The following is a 23,281-nucleotide window of genomic DNA, read 5'->3' as shown; positions in this document are numbered from 1 at the left end:
TATTCTAGTGCCAATTTCCCGTGGCACAGTCTATCTGTGTCCTGGATGCCATGCTGACAGCATTCCCACTGCAGTTTCAAAGGCAAACCAGTCTTCACAGCTGGGAGGTAGCGCTATAGGAACAGAAATGCCATCAAGCAACACAGGAGGACTGATTGCGATGTTATTACTGGCTATGATAATACTGCACTCACCAAGTTCATTACTGAGACCTTGGAATGGAAGTGGGGATATTTCTAAAAAAGATGATCTTACAGGTTTTAAACAAACCCCGGGCAAACTTAAGTTATTTGGAAGAGAAAATAATGGCTTACCAAAAAATGGTCACCTTACCTTTGTCACCATAAATCGCAGTTTATAGACCGACTTAGTGGTTCAATTTGACCTGCATCCCTTAAATCATCCTTTAATAACACAGCTAGGCCAAGTAATTTGAGTGAGACCAAATCACGGGCACAAGTAGTTCAGGTCAAACTGTGGCCAAGCTGAACTTAAATAGGTCTAGTTTAAATGAAATATAAAGGTTGGCACCCAGGTTGTTTGACACAAGCCTTGTTGTGTTCAATGTTTGTTACGGTTACATTACACTTCAGTCTTATAAAGATACACTCCATCTCTTATTCAATAATATTGAAGTAAGTACAGACAAATTTAAACTTGCGTTTCCTGTTTCAGTGTGATCTCCAGCTGGCTCTGGCAGTTTTGCAGGATGTGCTCGATAGGCCAACAGAAACACTACTGCACAGTATTTGACGATGGAAAAGTTATTAACTTAGTACATCAACTCTCAAACACTGCTTTTAGTTTTTGGTCGCTCTGATCAATATATACATATTACCTGCATCCTATCAGTGCCGTCATGTCCTTTTTCTGTACTGAGTGTGAGGCCATGTCGTGGAATGGAAACGTTATGTGACCGTACCTTCACACTGACACACACATTGCTGCAGTATCTTTAGACTGTTAGTTATTCATGCAGCCCAATCATTTTGTTAACCTCATCACAGCTATTCTCAACCTTTTTTTAACACTTCTATATTCTCTCTCACTCTTGACTCCCCCCGTGTCTCGGTAGTGACAGGTAGACAGATTAGTTCAGGCTTATGTCCAGGCTGTAATGCATGTCAGCCTGAGATCTGGTTGCCAAATGACAACAACCCTGAGAAACCACACTCCGATTACATACACAAACATGCATGCCACTGCACACACACACACACACACACACACACACACACACACACATGCACACACACACACACACACACACACACACACACACACACACACACACACACACACACACACACACACACACACACACACACACACACACACACACACACACACACACACACACATAGCCTGGAGGTACATGGACAGAACAGAGCCCACCACATAGACTGTGACTAGACTTTAACATTTAAAATCCATCACTGACTGAGAAATAGAAAAAAGAAAGAGGTGTAAGACAGTGAGAAGCAAGAGTCACATAGATGGATGAAGGGGAGAGAGAAATGTATCGGGTTACCTAGAGACCTGGCGGGCATGTTTATCAGCAGATTTTAATCTAAGCCCAAAGAACCGCGTTCCCCACAATTCATCATCATTACTCGCCTCTGATACAGGCTTCTGTCTGTGGGAATCCAGCCAGAGACCCCACCAACAATTGCCCTATAACATTCACCTTGGGGTGGTGTTGTCAGCCATGCGATCTGTTTCGCACACATATTCACATGTACATACCTGCAGGCTAGGATGGGACCCCCTCAGTGCCCCCTGAGCTCAGCTATCACCTGGTCTGGTATGTAACCCGGTCTTTCTACTCTGTCAGTCACTGTTTGTGATCAGAAAGTGCATGCAAACAAACAAGTGTCTGTGTGGGATGAGTTTACCCCTCGGGCCCAGTAGAACTTGGGTCATTTTTTTTTCCGGAGGCTGGAGGGGGAGTCTGGTTGAGGTCAGGGGTCATAAAGTTTAGGTGTATCAACAGAGAACCTTCGGCACTATGAACGACCAACACTGATCCATTGCCTGTTGACACCTCCTAAACATTAACGGCTTGCTCATGTAGCTAAGGTCCTCTCTGGCTGGCCAGCGAAGAGGTGAATTCATTCAAAAGAACACCTGCTCTGCTGGATTAAAATCTGGCCTACAGTGTAGCTGCCTACAGGGTCAACTCTTCCATTCATCTTTCATCCTTTCACTCTGCTGAGTCTGATGAGTAGGGTGTCAGCCACAAGGTTTGGGTTGGAAGGTTGTGGGAGCAGTAGGAGGTGCAGATTTATTAGGGAGCTCAGACTAATATTTACATGACCTGCCAGGTACCGAGGGGTGTACAGACAGAGAGGGAGAGAAAGTATAGGTATGAGGGAAAAAGAGGATTATCACACAAAACACTTATCTCCTGAGACCTACAGCAAGACTGCCCCCTTTACTCAAGCATTTCCTATAATGGTTCACAGCAACTCATTTCGATGGCAATCCCCCCTATATTATCACAGCAGCAGACCCCAGTTCTCTTTTCCAAGTAACTCTAAACATTGGTCCAACATGTAACTGAAAACAGAAAAACTGAACTGGAGTTTTCCCAACAATTCCCCCTCATTGGTGGAGGAGTATTTCAGAACTCACTCACCGTTGCATGTAAAACATCTCCGGTGCATTCTACAATTGCTCCAACTACTAACACACATAATCTCATGCAGGTTGACCTCTATGAATTTTCCGTGAGTAAAAAGCCTGTGTGACCTCACACAGCACCAATTTGTCATCCCCAATTTATCTGTGATATAACTCACTTGCTGTTAGGCCACAACTCAAGCTTAGCGCTGGATAGCCGACTGCACGTCTGGCTCACAGACAGCCACCATGAGGGTTAAAGGTGCCGGTGCTGAGCATGAGTCGGACATTTAAGACAGTTAGTTAGGGTGAATTCTTAACTGTACAAGGTGTGGGCTCCCATGTGACGAGGTTTGCATATGCGCGTGACAGTGTGAGTGTGTTTATCTCCCTCCCTGTATAGGAATTTACAGACACACCTCGCAAGGCACAAACAACAGTGACCTGGATAAATAGTCGAAATTCCACCAACATACCAAGGAATCTGGGGGTTTGGGCTGACAATACACACTGACACACACAGACAACGAGAGACAGAGGTGTGGGAAACAGGAGAGATACAGGGTCAGGGTCAAATTGTGTAGGCCTCACAGACATAGATACCAGTGAGTGATACCAGCTGACACACACTGATGCTGACACTAACAGTGATACCATGGCTACCTGAGTGACATTGATAGATAGCGGTCAGCGATCCTAGTGTGCACACACAATCAAACCAAAACTCAGCTCATCCCTGTTAATTTTACTCAGCATATGCTGTGTCACCTCAAACATCTGCCAAAGGGGAGGAAATCGGGGTACCAGGTGCAACTATAAAGTCAAAAAAATAACCTAAAGTCAAAGCTTCTTAAGTGGCAAATTTGGTGAAAGCAACTACTGGAGTGTCTACCTGTATTCAAACATGTTCACAACTATGTGTTTATTGTTGCTTAGAGTGGAGAAGACGTGTTTACCTCATCACTGGAGCCAGCGTCGCACTCCAAGTCTCCGAGACTCTTCACCTTTAAAAACACAAACCATTAAAGATACATACAAATTCACTCATACAACGAATCTCAAACTCACACCACACAAACAAACACTCTCCTTGTGGAATGTGGAATGTCTTGTTTGTGTTTTGAGTTGCAGTTTTCTCCAATGTTCAATTTTCCTGCTCATCTTCCCAGTATATACTGTTTGCTCCTGTTGGCACTTTGGACTTTATATGTGTCGTTTTCACAACCGTCTGTTGATGTCTGCAGGCCAGTGCAGCAGTTAAAAGCCTCCACACTACCAACAACTGGGGTTCACCTTCTACCAGCACTGAGACAGCTGATCGAGAGCAAGGACACAGTACAGTAGCCTCAGTCGCTCAGTAAACAGTGGTAAACAGAGTGGGCGCTCGACATGAAATGGAGGAATACTGTGCACAAAACATTTACACAAAGCTGCCATGGGAACAATATCATTTCAGTTTTACAATAAAGTGCTTGTGTAACAAAAACAACAGAAGGAAACTAATCTGTTCCTCTCTCCATTCAGAGTGACTTGTTTATGCTGCAGCCTCCAACTCTCTGTAAGGATATAATTCAATCAAGTATAAGTATGAGTCCTGATGGGCAGGTGGCACCTTGCATGGTAGCCCCTGCCATCAGTGTATGAATGGGTGTCAATGGGTGAATGATGACATGCAGTGTTAAAGCGCTTTGAGTGGTCAGAAGACTAGATAGGCTCTACACAAGTACAGTCCATTTACCATATATATTGTTTTGGCAATACCATGCTGTGTCCACATCCTCCTCCAGTAACTAAAGCCGACTCAGACTTAGACTGGAAAACTGCTTCTCTTGTGCAGACTGTGAGGCCAGGCAGCAACTACAACTTTACTGTACTAGGTGTACATTACAGCTGATACATCCAACACATGAACATTATGTGAAAGGATATACAATCACCCATTTATACCAGGTTATCACATACACACAGAGGGTTTAAACTCATAAACTACTCTTATTTGTTTAATAGTCATACGAAGAACCCTTGTGCAGGGAAAATCGACGCCACTATGCACATATATATACTGTATACAGTATATATATGATATACTGTGTGTGTGTGTGTGTGTGTGTGTGTGTGTGTGTGTGTGTGTGTGTGTGTGTGTGTGTGTGTGTGTGCTCGGGCAGCATGATTTTGTTCTCACTAGTCACAGTACTATAACGATGCTCACATCTTCATTATTGGCTTGGAGCTCCGTCTCTATCAAGTGTTTGAACCAGGATAGTTTAGGGGAGAGTAAACAACAGTCTAATGTGTTTATCAGACACTAAAGCACAAACCAACAGCTGTTTACCACACAGAGAGCCAAGCCGCATACAACAGCACGATGAACATAACATAATATTATCTGATGGAGATATACACTGAAGGTGATGTTGAAGGCGGTCTGTGTCTTGGATAAATTGGTGAATTGGGCCACCCTGAAAGTGATAATCCACCTGCTGCAACACACTATCTCACCCTATAGTTTAGAGTCAAAGAGGGAGAGTGAAGGGGGGAGAACAAAAGCTGCTTAAAAAGCCTCCTACTACTACTAGTAAAACAAATCAATAAACATGATTCCATTTCACAACAATAAGAACCACACTAGACTAAACTACATGCAGATATATATGTAGGAAAACCTACAGAAACAATAAATCATCGTGATTATGCATAATGTGCACACACAAACACACAAACACAGATGATGTTATCACCAGGACTGTCCAGCACAGTCACAGACTCCATTCCTGAGATTTATTAGATTATCTATTCATTTGGTATAGCGATGCAATGTTCCTCTTCCAAAGAGAGTTTAGGAAAGAGACTTTCGTTCGTTTTGTAGATCAATTACTAAAACCAATGTAAAATAAAAATGAGAGACCAATTACAGGCAATATACTTTATATTAAGATGAAAACAACAGCTACGTGTGAAGTCCTTTCCCAAACACAAATAGATGATAAACTGCAACTCGGCTATTTGTCCTGACAAAGACAAAGCAAGGAGCGTCAGCAAATGTGGACTGGCTGACTTTGTATGCTACATTGGATGGCTCTTGCATTAACTATTTAGGTTTGTACATCTTCAATGTCAACATTGTTTGTGTGTCTTGGCCAAATTTGAATGTGTATCAAAATTCTTACTTCATGCATCCTTGTGTCCACATTTCCTCGTCCTCCAAGTCAAGATCTGTAAATAATGAAAAATACAAGATTTTTAAAGAAATAGGTATACATTTAAAGAAAAAGGCTTATTTTCTGTCTTATTGAGTTATATGAGATTGTTGATAGTATACCACTGTCATGTCCGTGCGGTAAATACAAAGCTCTTGGCAGCAGCCTGTTAGCTTCGCTGAACACAAAGGTTGGAAACATAGGGAAACATCTAGCCTGTCTTTGTCCTAACATTATCTACCCACCAGTAGCTCCAATTCTCAATAATTAACACCATCAGTAACATCCTGGAGTCTCTGCTGGTTGCCTGGCAACCTCATGGTGACAACAAGACCACTTAAAATTTCTAACATCTTTCCACTTCATTTTCTTTACAGATTAAACAAACACGATTAGCATACATTTAATATACTATTTTATCTCATTTGTTAAATCTGATGTGCTACATTTAGTGTTATATATTATGTGTGTGTCCTCAGTGTAGCTGGACAGTTGCAGTATTTGAAACATCTTTGTCTCATGGGCAGACCTCACACATTTCTGCTTGCAGATGAATATATTTTTCAATGTTGTTTTCAACCTTGTTTGAAATTTTACTCGTATTTGTTTAAATGATTGACTTTGATTTTATCAAAGCTAGAATCAACTGCCAGTTTAGAGAAATGTTATGGTACTATGAATAGGGACAATGCCATTTCACTGAAACCCCTGTATGTATTTAGTGTTACATCCCTTAAAACTGCTGTGTCACAGCCACAACTGTACCAATGTGAAGCCATGGCTACCACCACACCACGACAGCAACAGCCAAAGTTTTAGTATAACATGTTTATAGTTATAATAATCACAGATGCAGTCTGTCAGAATCAGCCACGGCAGAAACCAGTTATAGTAACACAGCGTAGAAGATCCGGTTATGGACCCAATGTTAAGAGATATCAGGCAAAAAGAAAACTGCAGCGATAACCTCACAGACAAAACAGCATCCATACATCACATTATCTGAACAACATCAAGCTCAATATCAACACACTCATTAAAAAACAACAAGTCTAGTGGAAGGTGATACATCTGTCCAACACATCATGAGGAAATTATTCAAAATGCCACCTTAAATATGTGACAATATGTGCCCTATTTGATAGATAGGTGTTATGTGGATTTCTCATGTCCTCAGTGCAAAGTGCGGGAAAAGAAGATTAATTAAATGAAAGGAATATTGGTTGCCATAACAGCAAGCCTTAAGAATTCATGCCTCTCTTCCTGATTGTGGTTTTTCTGTCCTATCAGAATCAGCAGTATTTCTGGCGTTGGCATCAATATTTCTGTCAACATCATCACCATCACCATCGCCATCAACTGTCAAGTCTTCACACACTAGATCATTACCTTGAGTATCATGCAGCACTCTGTCAACTGTAAGGAGGTTGTGTGGTTGAGGGGGTCTGAGTTTGGGACTGAGCCCAGAAGAGAGAGGCTTTCTCTGGTGTGAGGAGGGCTCGATGAGTGTGGCGCTCAGTCCTGTCTGGACCCAGGAACGAGTGAGCTGCGAGAAGGGGTGGTAGGAGATAAGTCCACTTCAGGAAACTCAATGGGACACTTCAGTACAGGCGCAGCTCTCACCCTGAGCACCGTCTGTCTACCTGTCATGACGGAGAAATAAAGGGACTTTCTAAATTCAATTTCGATCAAGATTCCTAATTTGATTAAAACCGAATCTGCTCACTTCAGTCGTTAATTATTAAGGAGTCATTTTAGGTCTGGCTAGTACCAAATACACAATAACGTGGCACTGACGCGATATCAGCATCTAACAAAGGTAACGCTGCTGACTCCAGTTCATCAATGTCTGTGTCAGTGTGTATGTGTGTGCGCAGGCTGCAGGCACAGCGACAGAGACAGATTGGGTGTCTGAGAGGGACAGATAGCCTTATAGCCAACCTCCACTCACTCATTGAGAGAGATAAAGAGGAACATTCTCACACACACACACATACACGCACACACACACACACACACACACACACACACACACACACACACACACACACACACACACACGCACACACACACGCACACACACACACACACCTCCGTTGGCATTCAACCAATCGTGTTGAGAAATAACTCAACCCTTAACATGGACAAATAGGTGTGGATAAGGCCCTGTGTCTGCTAAGAAACTGCCGATTCATCACAAATTTCAAACAAACAGATTAGAAGAAGACTGTTGTGGTATTCAAATGGACTTATAGGATTTGGTCGTGTATACACTCCGCCGTGCTGTGTGAGATTTGCAAGAGTATGCGAGTACTAGAGTGTATAATGGGTGCCAAAAAAGTGACAGGCCATTCTTTTGCAAACAGGTTTTTTAACAAACTCTTATCTCTCTTCTGCTCTCTCCTCATCCATTCTCTTGTTTCTTCCTCTCCTAGAAGAAATTCCCATTGATTACATTTCCCTCACAAATAGGTCCAATTGTCACAAAAGGCAGTGTTATAACAGGACCCTTTAACCAGCTGTGACTGCCTCACCAGAAAACTGGACACAGTTTTGTGCTTAGGCTTATGTGGAAAGGCAGCGCTATGGCTTTGTCTTTGTGCCAATGTGTGTGTGTGTGTGTGTGTGTGTGTGTGTGTGTGTGTGTGTGTGTGTGTGTGTGTGTGTGTGTGTGTGTGTGTGTGTGTGTGTGTGTGTGTGGTGTGTGTGTGTGTGGGGGGGTGGTCCTGTGTTTCTGAGTGACCTCAGTGGCCCAGGCCGCCTGTCTATTAGAGCAGGGGCTATTAGACCATCAGAAAGTAGGAGCATCCCCTCTCGCCATGGTGATAAGATCAAGGCATTCCGACGGCCAGAGCGGTCATTACCCTGCTCTCTAGCCCATAATGTCCCTCCATTAAAACACCCTGTTGCCATGGATATGCAGCTGTGGCCGTTTAAGTCATTTCTTGGCCCTGCTGTCTCACTGGGTCATTGACACACAAACGCATCGACATTTGGTCAGATAAACAGTTACACATGCACATTGCTATCAGGGCCACTATGTTTCTCTCACACGCGCAGAAACACACAAGCTCTGGTGTCTGAGTATGATGTGACTCATGTGGGGTCGTAGCCGCCAGGACAGCGGGATAATCACTGAGTCACTTGTTGCTGCAGCAGGACTGAGAGAGCGGTGATCGTACAGTAAGACAATCAGGACATCAGAGTCATCATGCAATCTAACAGCATTCAGCTTCAAACACAAACATGTGTAGGCAAACAGATATGAGGCTGACAGGAACACACACACAAACAGACACATGCAAATGACTTACACTGATCAGGATAAACAAACACCTCTGGTTGTTCTGAGGATTTTGTGTCAAACAAACCCGACCCCCTGTTCCACTAACCCTCATTTGGCCATTTTCAAACTTTCTTCAGAGTCATCAGTAGACACCTCCTACGCTCAGATACACACACACAAACTAACCCTTCCCGAACACTGAAACTTACAACAACCATAATGACCAACATTGCTCCTGAGGAATTATTGCGCACATTTTTTTCACTTTTGTCACTGTCTATACTTAGTATTATTTCATTTTTAATTTTATGCACCTGAACACTTGGTTTGATGTACAATGACAATTAAAAAAATTGAATGAAAAGTATGAAAGTATGAGCTTAACATAAGAAGTTATCATTATAACTATCATGGTAATAATCCTGTCCCCATGAGCTCAGGCCTAAGCTTACTGTTTTAGATCACAATAAAACACGTCTAACCTAAGACTGACTTTACTACTGACTGTACAGAAGTTATATAAGCATCCAATGATTAGGCATGGATCATTATAATAAACATGATCATTATAATAAATGGCATCAAAACAAATTTAAATACATACAGGAATATTATAGTTTTACCATAAATATTGTGATACAGTCACCCAAGAATATTTAATCAAATGAAATTAATCTTAATTTATAATGCAAACAAATAAGTCAAAAAAGTGATAGAGCAGGCTGACACTTTGTACAGCTTGCTAAAATTGTAGACCTATTTCTATTTAAAAAAAATACATCGAATTGTGTCTGCTTAAACAGGCAGACCATTCATTTGTCTGCGTTGCCCCCTGGTGGCCAAACTTAAAACGTCAATAAAAAACTGAAACATGAGTCCAACATAAACCTGATGGGTTTTTTTTTTTTATCAATGGGGGAAACACACGTCAGCAGAACTGTTGATATTCTACAACCTGCATCACCAGCAATTGCTAGGATACACTCAAAATGTTATTCTGTTTATCTTCAAATCAAAACTTATCTTTAAATTCACTCCCCCCCCCAGTCTCAGGTCAGTGCTGCTACGTACCTGTTGTCCGCCTCTAAAGTAAGTTACTATAACGTTATATGTTTGCTACATTTCTATATTCCTGGTGGTTGAGATCAAGGCTGTTTCTTCCGGGTGTTCCACTGCCGCCTAGCGGATACATGTCAGTCAGCAACAGCTAACGCTAGCTGACATGAGATCAATTTGTACATTTATAGTTAGTGTTCAAGTGTCTGTCAACCATGGCCATTATAATAATGCCATAATTATTTCATAATTATTCGGGTATCAAAGAGTAGATTAGAAACTTAAATGCATAAATGTATGTATAGCTAAGGTTAATACTTGAGCCTACTTAATTCTACAGTATTATGTTTTGTAATTTTATTATTTTAATGTGTTACCTGTCCTGGAGCTAGGTGCACTGACTGCAGGGTCAGAGAAACCTGTGTGTAAATGGACAACATTTCGTTGGGGGTATTGACTGCTTGTTGCTTGCACTAGTATTATTATTATTGAGCTTAGGCCTTATTTTTTTTTTGGGGGGGGGGTACCCGAGGCTCTTATCTGTTGTTATGATAAAATGTTTAACATCATATTCAACACAAGCCAGAACCTAGGGGTTCACATGACTAGTTAAATGTTAAATTAAGCATATCGGGCTCAGGGGGTTTGCAATAATCACAATTTATAGTATACTCAAACTGCAGACAGTGGGTTTAAAATCCTTTCTGTTTCTTTTTCAGTACCATCAGGACCAAATGAGCTTATTCAATCAGCAGCAACGGCAGCCACTGCAGGCAACACCGCCTGCAGTGCGGTCTGTCCAGGTGACAGGACTGGGAACATCTGGTTACCTGAAAGGGCCACAAAACACATTCGATGTTGAAGCACTGATGGCTAAGCAGGCCCGCCAAAAGATTGGAGCTCGTCTGAAAATGGCAAAGTTATTTCAGCAATACAGGTAAGAAAAACTTAAAAAAGAAACAATAATAATTCCAAAGCTCAGACAAATGCAAAATTGTTATAACCAAAGGTTCCATACTATTCAGGTATCATAACTTTTTGAAACCATTAAATAACTGCAGTTAAAAGTCATAGTTCATTTAAGTTTAGTTCAAATTATCTTTTTCTAAATGTATGTGAGGTGCGCACAGGCAGATCATTGCAGCGCTGAAACCTGATTGGTGTGATGTGAATTCAAACTTTCCCTGATTTTATCCTTAACTTCACAATTTACATTTACCCTGATGAAGGACAGTGAAACAATTTAATTACTATCATAATAAGCTCTGCAATACCAAGCCTCCTGATTTCTTACAGTGCAGAGTCAGACGCTTTGCTGCTTGCTCTCTGCTTTGCTTAAATTATTTTGCTGATATTCAATTTTTTTAATTAAAAGTTATTGACAGCAGATCCAGGGTACAATCAGTGGGACTTTAATTAATGAAAGACACAGAAGGCTACAACCAATTTTTTTTATGGGAACAAACGATACATCTTTACCATGGACTTAAAACAGCGGACAAGACAATGCTAACACATCGCTAAATAACACCTACAATGCAAAAACAGGTGCTAAACCTAAGAACAAATCATTTCCCTGGGAAAGGGGAGAACAAATGACACCCATAGCCCAGCCTGCACTACCACCCAGGCAGTGCGCCTCATCAACCCCTGTGTGTAGCAGGACACATCTGTGAACAGTTGCAACAGAAAGAGTTGGCAACAAACCAGCAAGTGTACTACTTGAAAACAGATTTGAACCACGGCTGCAGAACCCTGGTTCTCAGATGACCTGTATATCCTCTTATCCTGACACAACAGAGTGAGAGAAATCCTTAAAGCAAAAAGCTACAGGTAAAGCTAATGACTGGGTATCAAACTGTGAGATGTAAAAGCCTGAGCATGAAGAACTGTGACATGGCAGAAAGAATCCCACTTATTCTGGCTGCGTATCAGAACGTGGAAAACCTCATAATGTACATGGGGGCCAATGACACTTGGACAAAGCAATCAGAAGTACGGAAACGAGAGTGATCTATTGACCACACTCAGCTCCTAGAACACTGGGGTTTTTAACAGCGGCCCTCCACCACCAGTCAGAAGCATGTACCTTCAATACAGTGCACTTTATTGAGAATTAAAAATTCTGGGATTATAGACATTTTTTTTAGGATGGATGGAATTTGTCTTAACAAATCAGGAATATAAATAAGATAAGATAAAATAAGATAATCCTTTATTAGTCCCACAGCGGGGAAATTTGCAGGATTACAGCAGCATAGTGGATAGTGCAAACAAACAAATAAGAAACATAAGTAGAAAACTAGAACAAGTACAATAAATTAGTAATCACACAGTAAAGTATAATAAATAGGTAAAAAAAAATATATATTTTACTTACTTATATAAATTATTTAAATGGACAGAATGATATTAATATTAATAATTTGTTGCTTTATAACTATTCATCTTCAAGCCTCATTTTACCTCCTGCGTCAACCATCTGCTCCACCAAGGACAAGAGAAGAGAGGAATCAATACAACGACAAGACATAACACAACAAGCCAGAAACCTTGAAGGGGAGCAAACCCCAGCCCCCAAACTGAAGAGAGTTAACATCCCTCCTCGACAGCATCAGAATCATCCTCTGGTTGTGCGAGAAAATGTAGCAAACTCTTACTGATATCTGTTGAGTCGAGGACACAAAGATGATAGCACTCTTAAATGTTCCCAGGACAAGCCAGGACCCAGTGTTTCTCTATTTCTGTCTTGGTATGCAATAGAAAGTGAAAGGTGCACTCTGCTCAGTCATCAAATACAGTTAATCTCCCATTCAATGTCTTACCAAAAGTACATTTTTAATTAATGATCTTCTCATTAATTGGTGGTGGTGTTGCTGCTATTTAAAGACTAATTTCAGCGCAAACCAGTTATCATGTGGGGACTTCCTTTGAAAGTCTTTGCACTGTGTTGAAAAGCACATTAAAAATCCTACTGTTTACAATTTACAGACCTCCAAGGTCCTCTACTAGGTGTATTGATTATTTAACTAAACTGATTTGTCTAAAAGAAACCAAACAGCAGGAATTCTGTCTGTCTATTCATAACTTTTTTGTTCTGTTGCAGCATGTGAGTGGGCCCATACACAATCATCCTTTTCTTTATAACTTCTAACCTGTCTCAAAGCACCTTTACTACTTGTTAGAGAGCAGATACGAGTTATTTTCTACATAAAAATATTTGGGTCTATAAAAAATTTGCAACAGCTCTAAGTTACTGCTCCAAATAACTGTCACGCACTGATAAAGTAGACTAAAAATATTGTAAAGCCCTCAAACCTTCCTCCGATCATGTGGTCAAGGGCTGTGAAGAAAGGGGCCCTGAATAATAATAATAATAATAATAATAATAATAATAATAATAATAATAATAATAATAATAATAATAATAACTTTATTTATATAGCACCTTTTAAAAACAAGGTTTACAAAGTGCTTTGACAGACCAGCCAGCAAGACAGTGCATAAGAAACAAAATGAAATAACAAGTGACAATCAAATAAACAAATAAACAAATAAACAAATAAAATAAATAAAATAAATAAAATAAATAAAATAAATAAAATAAATAAAATAAATAAAAAATAAATGGTTTCTTTCTCTAACTTTATTGTGCATCTGCTCATCTTGTGTGATTTTCTTCTGGGAACATCGTTTAACAAAAGCCTTGTTGTATTACTTGTCGTCCAACAACACAGGGCTCAGCTGATCTCGAATAAACATGATGTGACCTTGACCTCAGACCCTCTCTCAATGGAAGAGAAGATCTGCCTCACTGTGTATGAAAACAAGGTGAGACAAAGAGGACTAATAAGCCATGCTTTTTAATGACCAAGCTGAGGACAACACACAACATTTCAAACAGAAGAGCTTACTGACTTGATACAATGCTGATTGTATTGTTTGACCTTCAACACCCCTATGATCCTTCACAGACTCAATGTTCTGATTTGAATGCACTTTGATGAATATGAAACTTTATTATGGTATTAATTAGTAGACGCAGCATTTTCTTTAATGGCAACAAGAATGTGTGAGTTTTTTGTGTGTGGATATGCATTTGTTCATGACTGCAATTATAATACTGACAATTTTGAATGAATGAATTTCTCGCCCAACAGACAGTTGTTCCGCTTGCTGTAAAAAACTCTGGGGTGAAAATGGTCTTTTTAACCTTTCGGGCTTCTGACCTAGTCAAGAAAATTTTCACAGTCACAGACTGTCATGGAAACATTATCAAGACTATCAAGCAACTCCCTCTTGGACCAGGTATGACAAAAACACACACTCAATTACATTCCCCACACAGGTGGTCAGTGGCTGTTTGATATTGACACCAATGACAAACAAGCAATTTTACAGCAATAGTCCATGTCATGCATACAATTATACCGGGTGATTCACAATGAGTAGAAACAAAAACAGCACAGGTAGTGATGTGACAAAACAATTACTCAAACAATGTGGATAGTACATAAAAAATGAAGAAAAGAAAACGGAATTCAACAACTGTTATAGAACGAGAGACAACAATTTTGAGCTGGAGTCATAACAGAAACAGGAGGCTTCACCGACTGGTCATAGTGAAGTCCTTTTTGCCATTTTCCATAATTAAAGTATTTGTCATTTTCTATCCAGCTGAGACAAGTGACTGTTCATAATCCTGTTGCAAAGTCCTCATGTGTTGGATTAGTCTCAGCAAAAGGCAACTGTTACAACACAATAAGTGGTTTGACAATGAAAATGCTTAATCCAACATGTAAGAAAATGATTTACAATACATAGATGTATTATTTTGTATTAAATGACCAAAGCCACATTTTTTGATTTTTTCCATCTTTGAAATATTTACTATCTTAATCCACATTTAATTAAGTAACATACTGCATGTATTTATACCTAATATCTTTCCCTGTCTCTGATGCTTTTCTAGGGGAGGCATATAAAATCAAGGTCAATTTCTGCTCTGAGCATGCAGGCTTCTATGAACATTTGCTGGTCTTTAAATTCAAAACATGCCAGCAGCACTCAGATAAATTTGAGATCATGCGCCTCTTGGAAGTAATACGTCGAACATCTTGTAGAGAAGAGCCCCTCCCTACAGCCACAGAGTCAACGTGTGATCCCCAAACTGTATTATGGACACCTGCTGAAGGGTATGACAAGTCAAGTTACTGTGTTGATTATGCTGTACAGTATTACCCATGTAATCATCCAAAATTGATATATTAAGATATTTAATTATACATTATACCTTAATACCTTCTTGCATGGCCTTTTTCAGAGCGAAATCAAACCTACATAGATAACCATGAAAGGTTGAATGTGAAAGAGTTTTATATTGTCTTCTGGTTCCCCCTGACAGCCTCCATTCACATAGAACACTGTGTCACCCATCCCAATCTATATATAGCAGATTGCACGAGCATTGTTCACTGTTATTATAATTAGTCATCTAAGTTATTAATATCCTGTGTTCCGTCTTTGGTTTTCCACCCCAGTGTTAAAATGAACTGGCTTAAAACGTTGGTGCCTTTGAGGTTTTATCCGATGCCCGACAGTATCAAAGACCTCAAGAAATCCGACATGTATGTATTATCACTGGCCCACACACACACACACACACACGCTTTATAAGAAGGTGAACATATTTTGTATCACATTTCATTTATTGTATTAAAGTAAACCAATTCAAGTGTTTATCCAGCATTGTGTCATATAATAAATACTGAGCTCATTTAACACATCAGGGCAATATATTACTTAAAACGTATTTTCAAAGTTAAGGACAATGAGTCACACTAAATAATCTAATCGTTGAAGTAGTATCACTCCACCCTGGGCAAAGGGCTATTAACATTACATAAGATTATGTAATGTTAATAGGGGTACTGGTTTGTAGGACAAATGCAACAATATAAACTCCAATGGAGAAAGTTTCAGATTGAATGTGCCCAGACTGATATGTGAGTAATATGCAATAGAAAATGCCATAATGACCCAAACCTGTTCAAGGCAGGAAACACATATATGGCATATGTGTTTCCTGCCTTGAACAGTAGTCTAGAAATGGCACTAATGTTAATTTCATTGGCATCTATTTAGGGACCTGGAGAAGATACCTCTGAACTGGAAGAACTACTGCCAGAGGTTCCAATTGCTGCTGCATCTGGAGGAGCTCCAGATGAAGACAGAGATAGAGAAATTCAACCAGGATGTGCCAATGTTCAAACACAAAAGCAACGCAGGCCTTCTCTTACTGCAGGTGATGCGCCTCTCTCACACACACACACACACACACACACACACACACACACACACACACACACACACACACACACACACACACACACACACACACACACACACACACACACACACACACACACACACACACACACACACAATAAGACATAAAGACTGACAACTACTATTGTTTTTCAGATTGAAACCCCTTACTTAAACATACACATTTTGTGTCATCAGGTTACAGGTGTCTCTATGAAGTCAACAATGATTCTGTCCGGGAACAATGTTCTGGTGACTCCTTTAGACCAGACAGGAGTTTTCAAAAAAAAAGTCTACAAAGGCTGGATCCATCATGTGGATGCAGAGCAGGTCTTCCTGCAATTCTCTGAAAAGTAAGAACTGACAATTGTCTAAAAACAAAAATGGGTTCGATGGGAGTTAATGTTGAATCCTCAAAGAGTCTGACACAGAGATTGTTTTATTGTTTTGTGGTGTATTAGTCCATTTCGATTAAATCTCCTTTTTTAAAATCTTTTTTTTCCTTCACAATGCTCAACAATTGAATTTGTGAAGCTGTTCAGTCCATAACACCACACAGGACTAATGTTTGAATTTTAATGCAGGTTCCTGAGTTGTTTCAAGGACGGCATGAGGTTCAATTTACAATTTGCTATCAATCGTATGCCCATGCGTACCCAGCATAGAGCAGCAGAGCTGGTGTACAAGAACAGACTGAAGGAGGTGCTGTTCCCCACTGGACAATTTTCTTCCCACCGTTCACATCTACACAGGTCAGACTACCTTAAGCCCGAGAATCCATAGAAAACATCCAAAACATGTGATACAGTCAAGGATATATATCAGTACTGTTTTGTGCCTTTTATCCCATCCGTCCCTAAAATTAAGTTTTCCCTGTACGTGTTAACATACCTGCATGTGGCCGCTGTCTGTCTTAACGTCTTTGCACCTCTTTCTCTCTGTCATTAGGGTGTTGGAGCTTGGGCACAACCTGGAGCAACGCACGGCTGTTGAACACATTGTAGCTGCTTCGGCAAAACCTGCCCCATATCTGGTATTTGGTCCACCTGGCACAGGTATGGTGCATGAATGTGTGTGTGAAAGCCTCCTGATGTATTAATAAGTATTATTGCTTTAAGTATTAATTTACATATTGAATAATGTATTTTTACATGTATTGGTTAGGCAAAACAGTGACTTTGGTGGAAGCCATCAAGCAGATAGTGAAAACGCAGCCGTCATGCAACATCCTGGCTTGTGCCCCTTCCAACAGTGCAACTGATCACCTCTGTGAGAAGATGCTGGAAGAAAATATAGACAATGTCTATCGCTTCTATGCCTTAAGCTTCCCTGTGATAAATATTCCCCAAAATATAAAGGTCTGTATTTTTTTATACTCTGTTCCTCAAAAATAAACAAACCTCATCCTTAGCCTCAAGAAAACACAAATATTTGGCTAGAAGTCACATATACCAGAATTTTAAACAAGGATTGTTTATGAAGATCCACAAAGACATACCAGAACATTTATGAAGAGTTCTGCTACAACCCCTCGATTAAATATCTTTCACCCTCTGATATTTTATTGGTTTTAACTTTTTAAGTAAATACTGACAAACTTTATTTGGCCTGTGCATGTGGATGTGTACTATATCAACGTATGTACTTTGTGGTTTTCTATAGTTATGCTGCAACCTGAAGCAACAAAAAGAAACACTTGTGATTCCCTCTAAAAAGGAGCTTATGAGGCATAAGATCATGGTCACCAGCCTGCAAACTGCAGGAAGGTACAGTACATTCTTATATTTCTCTTTAAATTGCCAATAAGGATTTTTCACAATTGATGCATATTTTGACATTTCACCGGAGGAAAAGCACAGGTGTAATTAATAACATAATTAATGGCTGCATTCAGGTGTGTCAGTTACAGGTATTTTGGTACATGCCATGCTGTCTCAATGGAGTGACTCACTGAGAACAGTCATGAGTTACACCTATGATTCAACAACATACCAATTACAGTGTTCCCTGTTTTGTCCTCCTGGGTAACACGAACACACTGATACTATAGTTAACATGCAAAACATAACATAATGGCAGAAATGTTTCAAAAAGTGTCATTTTTATACATTGAATGTTTTCAAAATTACGATAACTTCCAATTCACTCGAAGTAGGATGGCCAAGTAAATGTGAAGTACTTTTCTTACTAAATTTTCTTAGCAAGCCTGTTTCATGTGAACATGTCATTCCCTATTTCACATTTACATTTACTTTACACCTGAGATTGCTTTGTTTGTGGTCTGTTATGCTAACACACACAACCTTACATTACATTGAGGTCATAGTTTAACCTTAAGTCAGTTGCTGTTCCCTAAATAATAAAAAAAAAAATCAGTTCTCACTTATATCAAAAAGATGCACATAGGTGAGAAGTTAAGTGTAGAGGAAAAATGATCATTTAATGTATGACCTTTGTATTAAGAATGACTCTCTGTGTTATACTGTTATTTGTGGCCTGCGTGAAGGCATGACCGGCTGCCTTTCCGCTTGAACTATGCTCGAACCCCTGACGTCTGGCTGTCTTTCAGTTGAACTGTACTTGAACCTCTGATGACTGGCTAACGAACTGTCTTTCTTAATACAAATGCCTGATCTGTATACCACGCTGGCGTGCCAAATGCTGTCTGAGACATGTCCTTCATCTTAAGAAATCCCCTTCCTTTACTAAGTATTGACTCTCTGTTCCATATTAAGTATGTCCATCCCTTCATTGAATGTAACTATTGATGTCTATCCCTTCAGTTGAATGTAACTATTGACTCTTTGAGCTTATAAAATATATACAAAGATACATTTCTCTTTGTTGGTCTCCCTTATTCGGTCAACTTCCACCACATTAAGAAAGTTAAAGAAATGCAAGAAAGTTACACATCCGCCATGTCTTTTTTCTCCCTGTCTGTCGTCAGGCTAGTGACGGGAGGGATTCCAGCAGATCATTACACTTATCTAATTGTGGACGAGGCAGGCCATGCGGCAGAAACCGAGTGTCTCATCCCTTTAGCAGGTGACGAGCAAGCAAGCTTCTTCTACAACATGCAGCATTTAATATTCCGTATGGGACCGATAACACCGAGATGCGTCGCCAGAAACGCGTCGGCCGCAAAACCATTGTTTCCCTATGGTACGGCCCGTTTCTTGCGCCGCGTTTTTCAGGCGGTCATGAGACGCGCATAGAAGTTTGAAAAGTGCGAACTTTTCAGGACCAGGCGCACCGATCGTCAATGTCATATTTGACCGAGGCAGCCTATCAAATCAAGCAAGAGGCGGGCTTTACCACTTTATCACTGACTTCCTGTTTTGATGCCGGTAAATGTGGTAGGAACGGACATCGATATTAGCGAGTTAATTATGATGACCTATATTATTTGCCCCTCTTTCTACTCCAATAGCAGAGCAACAACAAGGGCTCGATTCCTGCATTGACTCATCCCCCCCGTTGTTTACATCTGATCGCCTGGTTGCTCACGTCTTCCTGTTCCACCGGCTCATCAGCTGTTTTGCCCGACTCGCTTTGCCAAGGGGGGCGTTTCCGACGCGGCCGTGCCTGTTGCGACGCGTCTCGGTGTGCTTGGCCCCATAGGTGTGCCCTTAACGATTCTGGGTTTGTTCCAAAGGTCTACTGAAACCAGATAAATGCCAAGTAGTGCTGGCTGGAGACCCTAAACAGTTAGGCCCGATCATCTCGTCCAGAGTGGCAGAGAAACATGGCATGGGTGAGAACTCTTTTGAGCATAGGTCAAGTGTTTGATGTATCTTAGGGTAACGTTTGTTTAATGCAAAACCTGGAAATAATAGTGAAAGTTGAAGCTTCTTACTGAACAGATCAAAACTTCTACTTAAGTGCTATCTGAATTCTGTTTATTATTGCCTGAGCCTAAGGAAGTTTCAAGACATTTACTCTGTGCAGGTGTGTCCATGTTGGAGCGTCTGATGAATGACATCGACCTTTACAAGTCACATGAGACCCAGGGGTTCAACAACCGCTTTGTATCCAAATTACTGAGGAACTACAGGTGTGAGAAGGATGATTTTTAAATGTGTTGCTTTGTTGTCTCACAATTTTACTTTGAAACCACTCTTTGATACTTTCGTCCCCTTGCCAATGCTTTGTCATTACTTGTCCCTGGTTTACATTTTTTGATGGTTTTCTTTTCCTATTCACTCTCTCTCAGGTCCCATCCTGCCATTCTGAAAATTCCCAATGAGCTTTTTTATAATGGAGAACTTCTACCTTATGCTAATAAAGTGAAATGCAGTTCATTCTGCAAATGGGAACACCTGCCCAAGAAAGTAATTCAGACACACACACATAAACACACACTCACCAAGTCTCCCTCTTCCTCCACCCCTTTTCTCATTTTTCTCTCCTTGTTTCAGGGTTTCCCTCTCATCTTCCACGGAGTGGCAGGTACTGATGAACGTGATGACAACAGTCCCTCTGTTTACAACATGGCAGAGGTGGAAGTGTTGAAGGAATACCTAAAAGCCCTTGTGGATCATTTTCACAAAAAGGGTGTGACCAAAATTGAGCCAAGAGAAATTGGCATCATTGCCCCATACAGAAAACAAGTGAGTATGTTATTACAATCATCCATGTATTAGGGTGGGTATATATCACATAGAAAGAGAGAGTCCATGTTACCAGTGTCAATGGAGAACCTCCTTTTCTTTACGATCATCAGTCGCCTCTCAACTTCACTCCATTCACAAAGAGAAACAGATCTCAGTCAGATATACAGCAGCTAGAAAAGTTTTTTTAACACGCCAGTGACTGTAAGTCAGCTTTGCTGTTAGTTCTTCTCTCGGGTTGAGTAATATACAACACAAAAATAATCCCTTTATCGCCCAAAGTACATTTTCCCCATAGACTGCCATTATAAAAAAACATCTGTAAAATTGGTTACATGATACCTCAAATGTAATATTTCGAAGACTTTTCCTGAACCTTGAAAAGCTCTTTTTATGTTCATGATATCACCACAGACTAAAGTCTACGGGACAAGACTCGCCTTTTGTCGTATATGATTGGTGAGCAACTTTGATAGAATGGGTGTCATCTTGGAGCCGAGTATTTAGTTCCCCCTAAAATAAATACCCGTGCAATCTTTCACTTGTCGCATATAAGTTTGAGTTTGATCAAACACTGTAATGACCAACACCACATCTGTTTCCTGTAATCCTGTTAATGTCATCCTATTTCTGTGTCCTGACAGGTGGAGAAAATCAAGGACGCCCTTAAGATGGACAAAGATCTCAGGAAGGAGAACTTGGAAAACGTTTTGGTATGGAGACAGAAAGTGATTTGTTGCAAAACATGTTTGAGATAACTGCATTAACTGAGCTTGCATTTATATTTTTCATAGGTTGGTTCAGTGGAGCAGTTTCAGGGTAAAGAGTTCAACGTGACTCTGGTGTCTACGGTGCGCAGCAATCCCAAACTGACTGCGCCAAAGCAACGATTCACTATAGGCTTTGTTGATAATGAGAAGGTGAGAAACGTTACACAAACGCACAATAACTGTAGAGCAAAATACGATGTTTGTGCAAGATCGTCTTAATCAATGAGATGCTCCTGTTAGAATTTTGATCATCTTGCTGCAAACACATTTCTATATTAATGAGACAAAATTGATTTCCATGAAACTACTAATGTCCACAATGGTCGTACTAAACATTTTAATCCTACACTCAATAATACCTGCATGCTAACTGAAACTATCTTCCCAGAGGTTCAACGTGGCAATGACCCGAGCACGAGCCTTGCTGATTGTGGTTGGAGACCCGAGAGTCTTGAAAACTGACCAAATCTGGAACAAGTAAGGCTACAGCTCCTCATCGGCCTAACTCTCTTTCCATGGGGGTGGGGGGATTGGTTGGATGAATACATATCTAATTTAGACATGCCTCATACACTGACTTCTCTTTTTAGATTCATCCATTACTGCTTCAGAAAAGGGGGCTACCGTGGCATCACAGTCTCTGATGCAGAGGAAGATCTGACTAATCTACACTTCCCGATCCTGCGGTAATATTCACTCATACTCACACACACTTCATACTATATGTCTTTCTTTTGTCTGACAATCGTCTTGAAGACTAAAGGATGTTTGTGTTGTCTGTCCACCTTTATTCTACACCCAACAGTAGAGAGTGATGCAGCAACAGCTGGACCTCTGCTGGACCAACAGACCTCACACACTCATCTGAAGCTCCAGTATTTAACATAAAACAGCAAAAATAAAGAACTGGTTGAGAAGCTGATAACTAAGTGTGTAGTTCACTTAGGACAGACACAAGACAGACTTGTAGCCTGTTTCTAGATTTTCTGAATCACTGCCTTCATCTCAGATTTCTCGCAAAAATGAAACTTATTAATGAAGTGAAAACGTAGTGGCAATCTGATCTAATTATCAGGTTTGCTTTGGTTGTAACAAACGGTGTCACCTGCTGAAAACTGACAGTAGAAAATATTGACTCACTTTATGGATTGAAGGAAATTGTGTGGAACAAGAAATTATTTGTGCCATAGCTCTTTTCTACAATGGAGAAATGTATCTAAGACCGAAGAAATGTTTATTGAATTACTTGGAGCACTTCCTGGATGATAAGCCTGCTTTTGATGCCAACACAGATTTTTTTCTGTAAAGAGGAAAATCAAAACCTGAAATAAGTTAACAATATAAAATATTATATTATATTTAATAATGTTAACAAATATTTATTTTAAAAGTTTTACCTTTCAAACTTACCTA

The 23,281-nt window shown here is 40.2% G+C and overlaps 2 protein-coding genes across 2 annotated transcripts in view; one reads left to right on the top strand and one right to left on the bottom strand.

Moving 5' to 3' along the window:
• Positions 1-10,257, bottom strand: part of fkbpl (FKBP prolyl isomerase like) — a 43,501-nt gene extending 33,244 nt beyond the window's left edge. The window contains exons 1-3 of the mRNA XM_054608503.1: positions 10,177-10,257; positions 5,790-5,835; positions 3,579-3,626 (exon numbers count right to left, since the gene is read on the bottom strand). Of these exons, the coding sequence (XP_054464478.1) occupies positions 3,579-3,626; positions 5,790-5,798 (57 nt within the window). The 5' untranslated portion in view covers positions 5,799-5,835; positions 10,177-10,257. The remainder of the gene's footprint in view (positions 1-3,578; positions 3,627-5,789; positions 5,836-10,176) is intronic.
• Positions 10,258-16,195: 5,938 nt separating this feature from the next.
• Positions 16,196-23,193, top strand: LOC129099448 (putative helicase mov-10-B.2). The gene is made up of 17 exons (XM_054608688.1): positions 16,196-16,215; positions 16,306-16,465; positions 16,687-16,841; positions 17,073-17,240; positions 17,437-17,543; positions 17,653-17,846; positions 18,151-18,254; positions 19,436-19,533; positions 20,144-20,242; positions 20,437-20,542; positions 20,702-20,819; positions 20,907-21,098; positions 21,743-21,811; positions 21,893-22,018; positions 22,257-22,345; positions 22,459-22,554; positions 22,674-23,193. The coding sequence occupies exons 1-17, from the start codon at positions 16,196-16,198 to the stop codon at positions 22,681-22,683; spliced, it is 1,911 nt and encodes a 636-aa protein (XP_054464663.1). The 3' UTR covers positions 22,684-23,193.
• The last annotated feature ends 88 nt before the right edge of the window (positions 23,194-23,281 follow it).

This window comes from Anoplopoma fimbria, chromosome 12, assembly GCF_027596085.1.
Source record: "Anoplopoma fimbria isolate UVic2021 breed Golden Eagle Sablefish chromosome 12, Afim_UVic_2022, whole genome shotgun sequence".
Taxonomy (NCBI): domain Eukaryota; kingdom Metazoa; phylum Chordata; class Actinopteri; order Perciformes; family Anoplopomatidae; genus Anoplopoma; species Anoplopoma fimbria.
The sequence above is the reverse complement of the archived record's forward strand: the minus strand, read 5'-3'. Positions and strand labels throughout refer to the sequence as shown.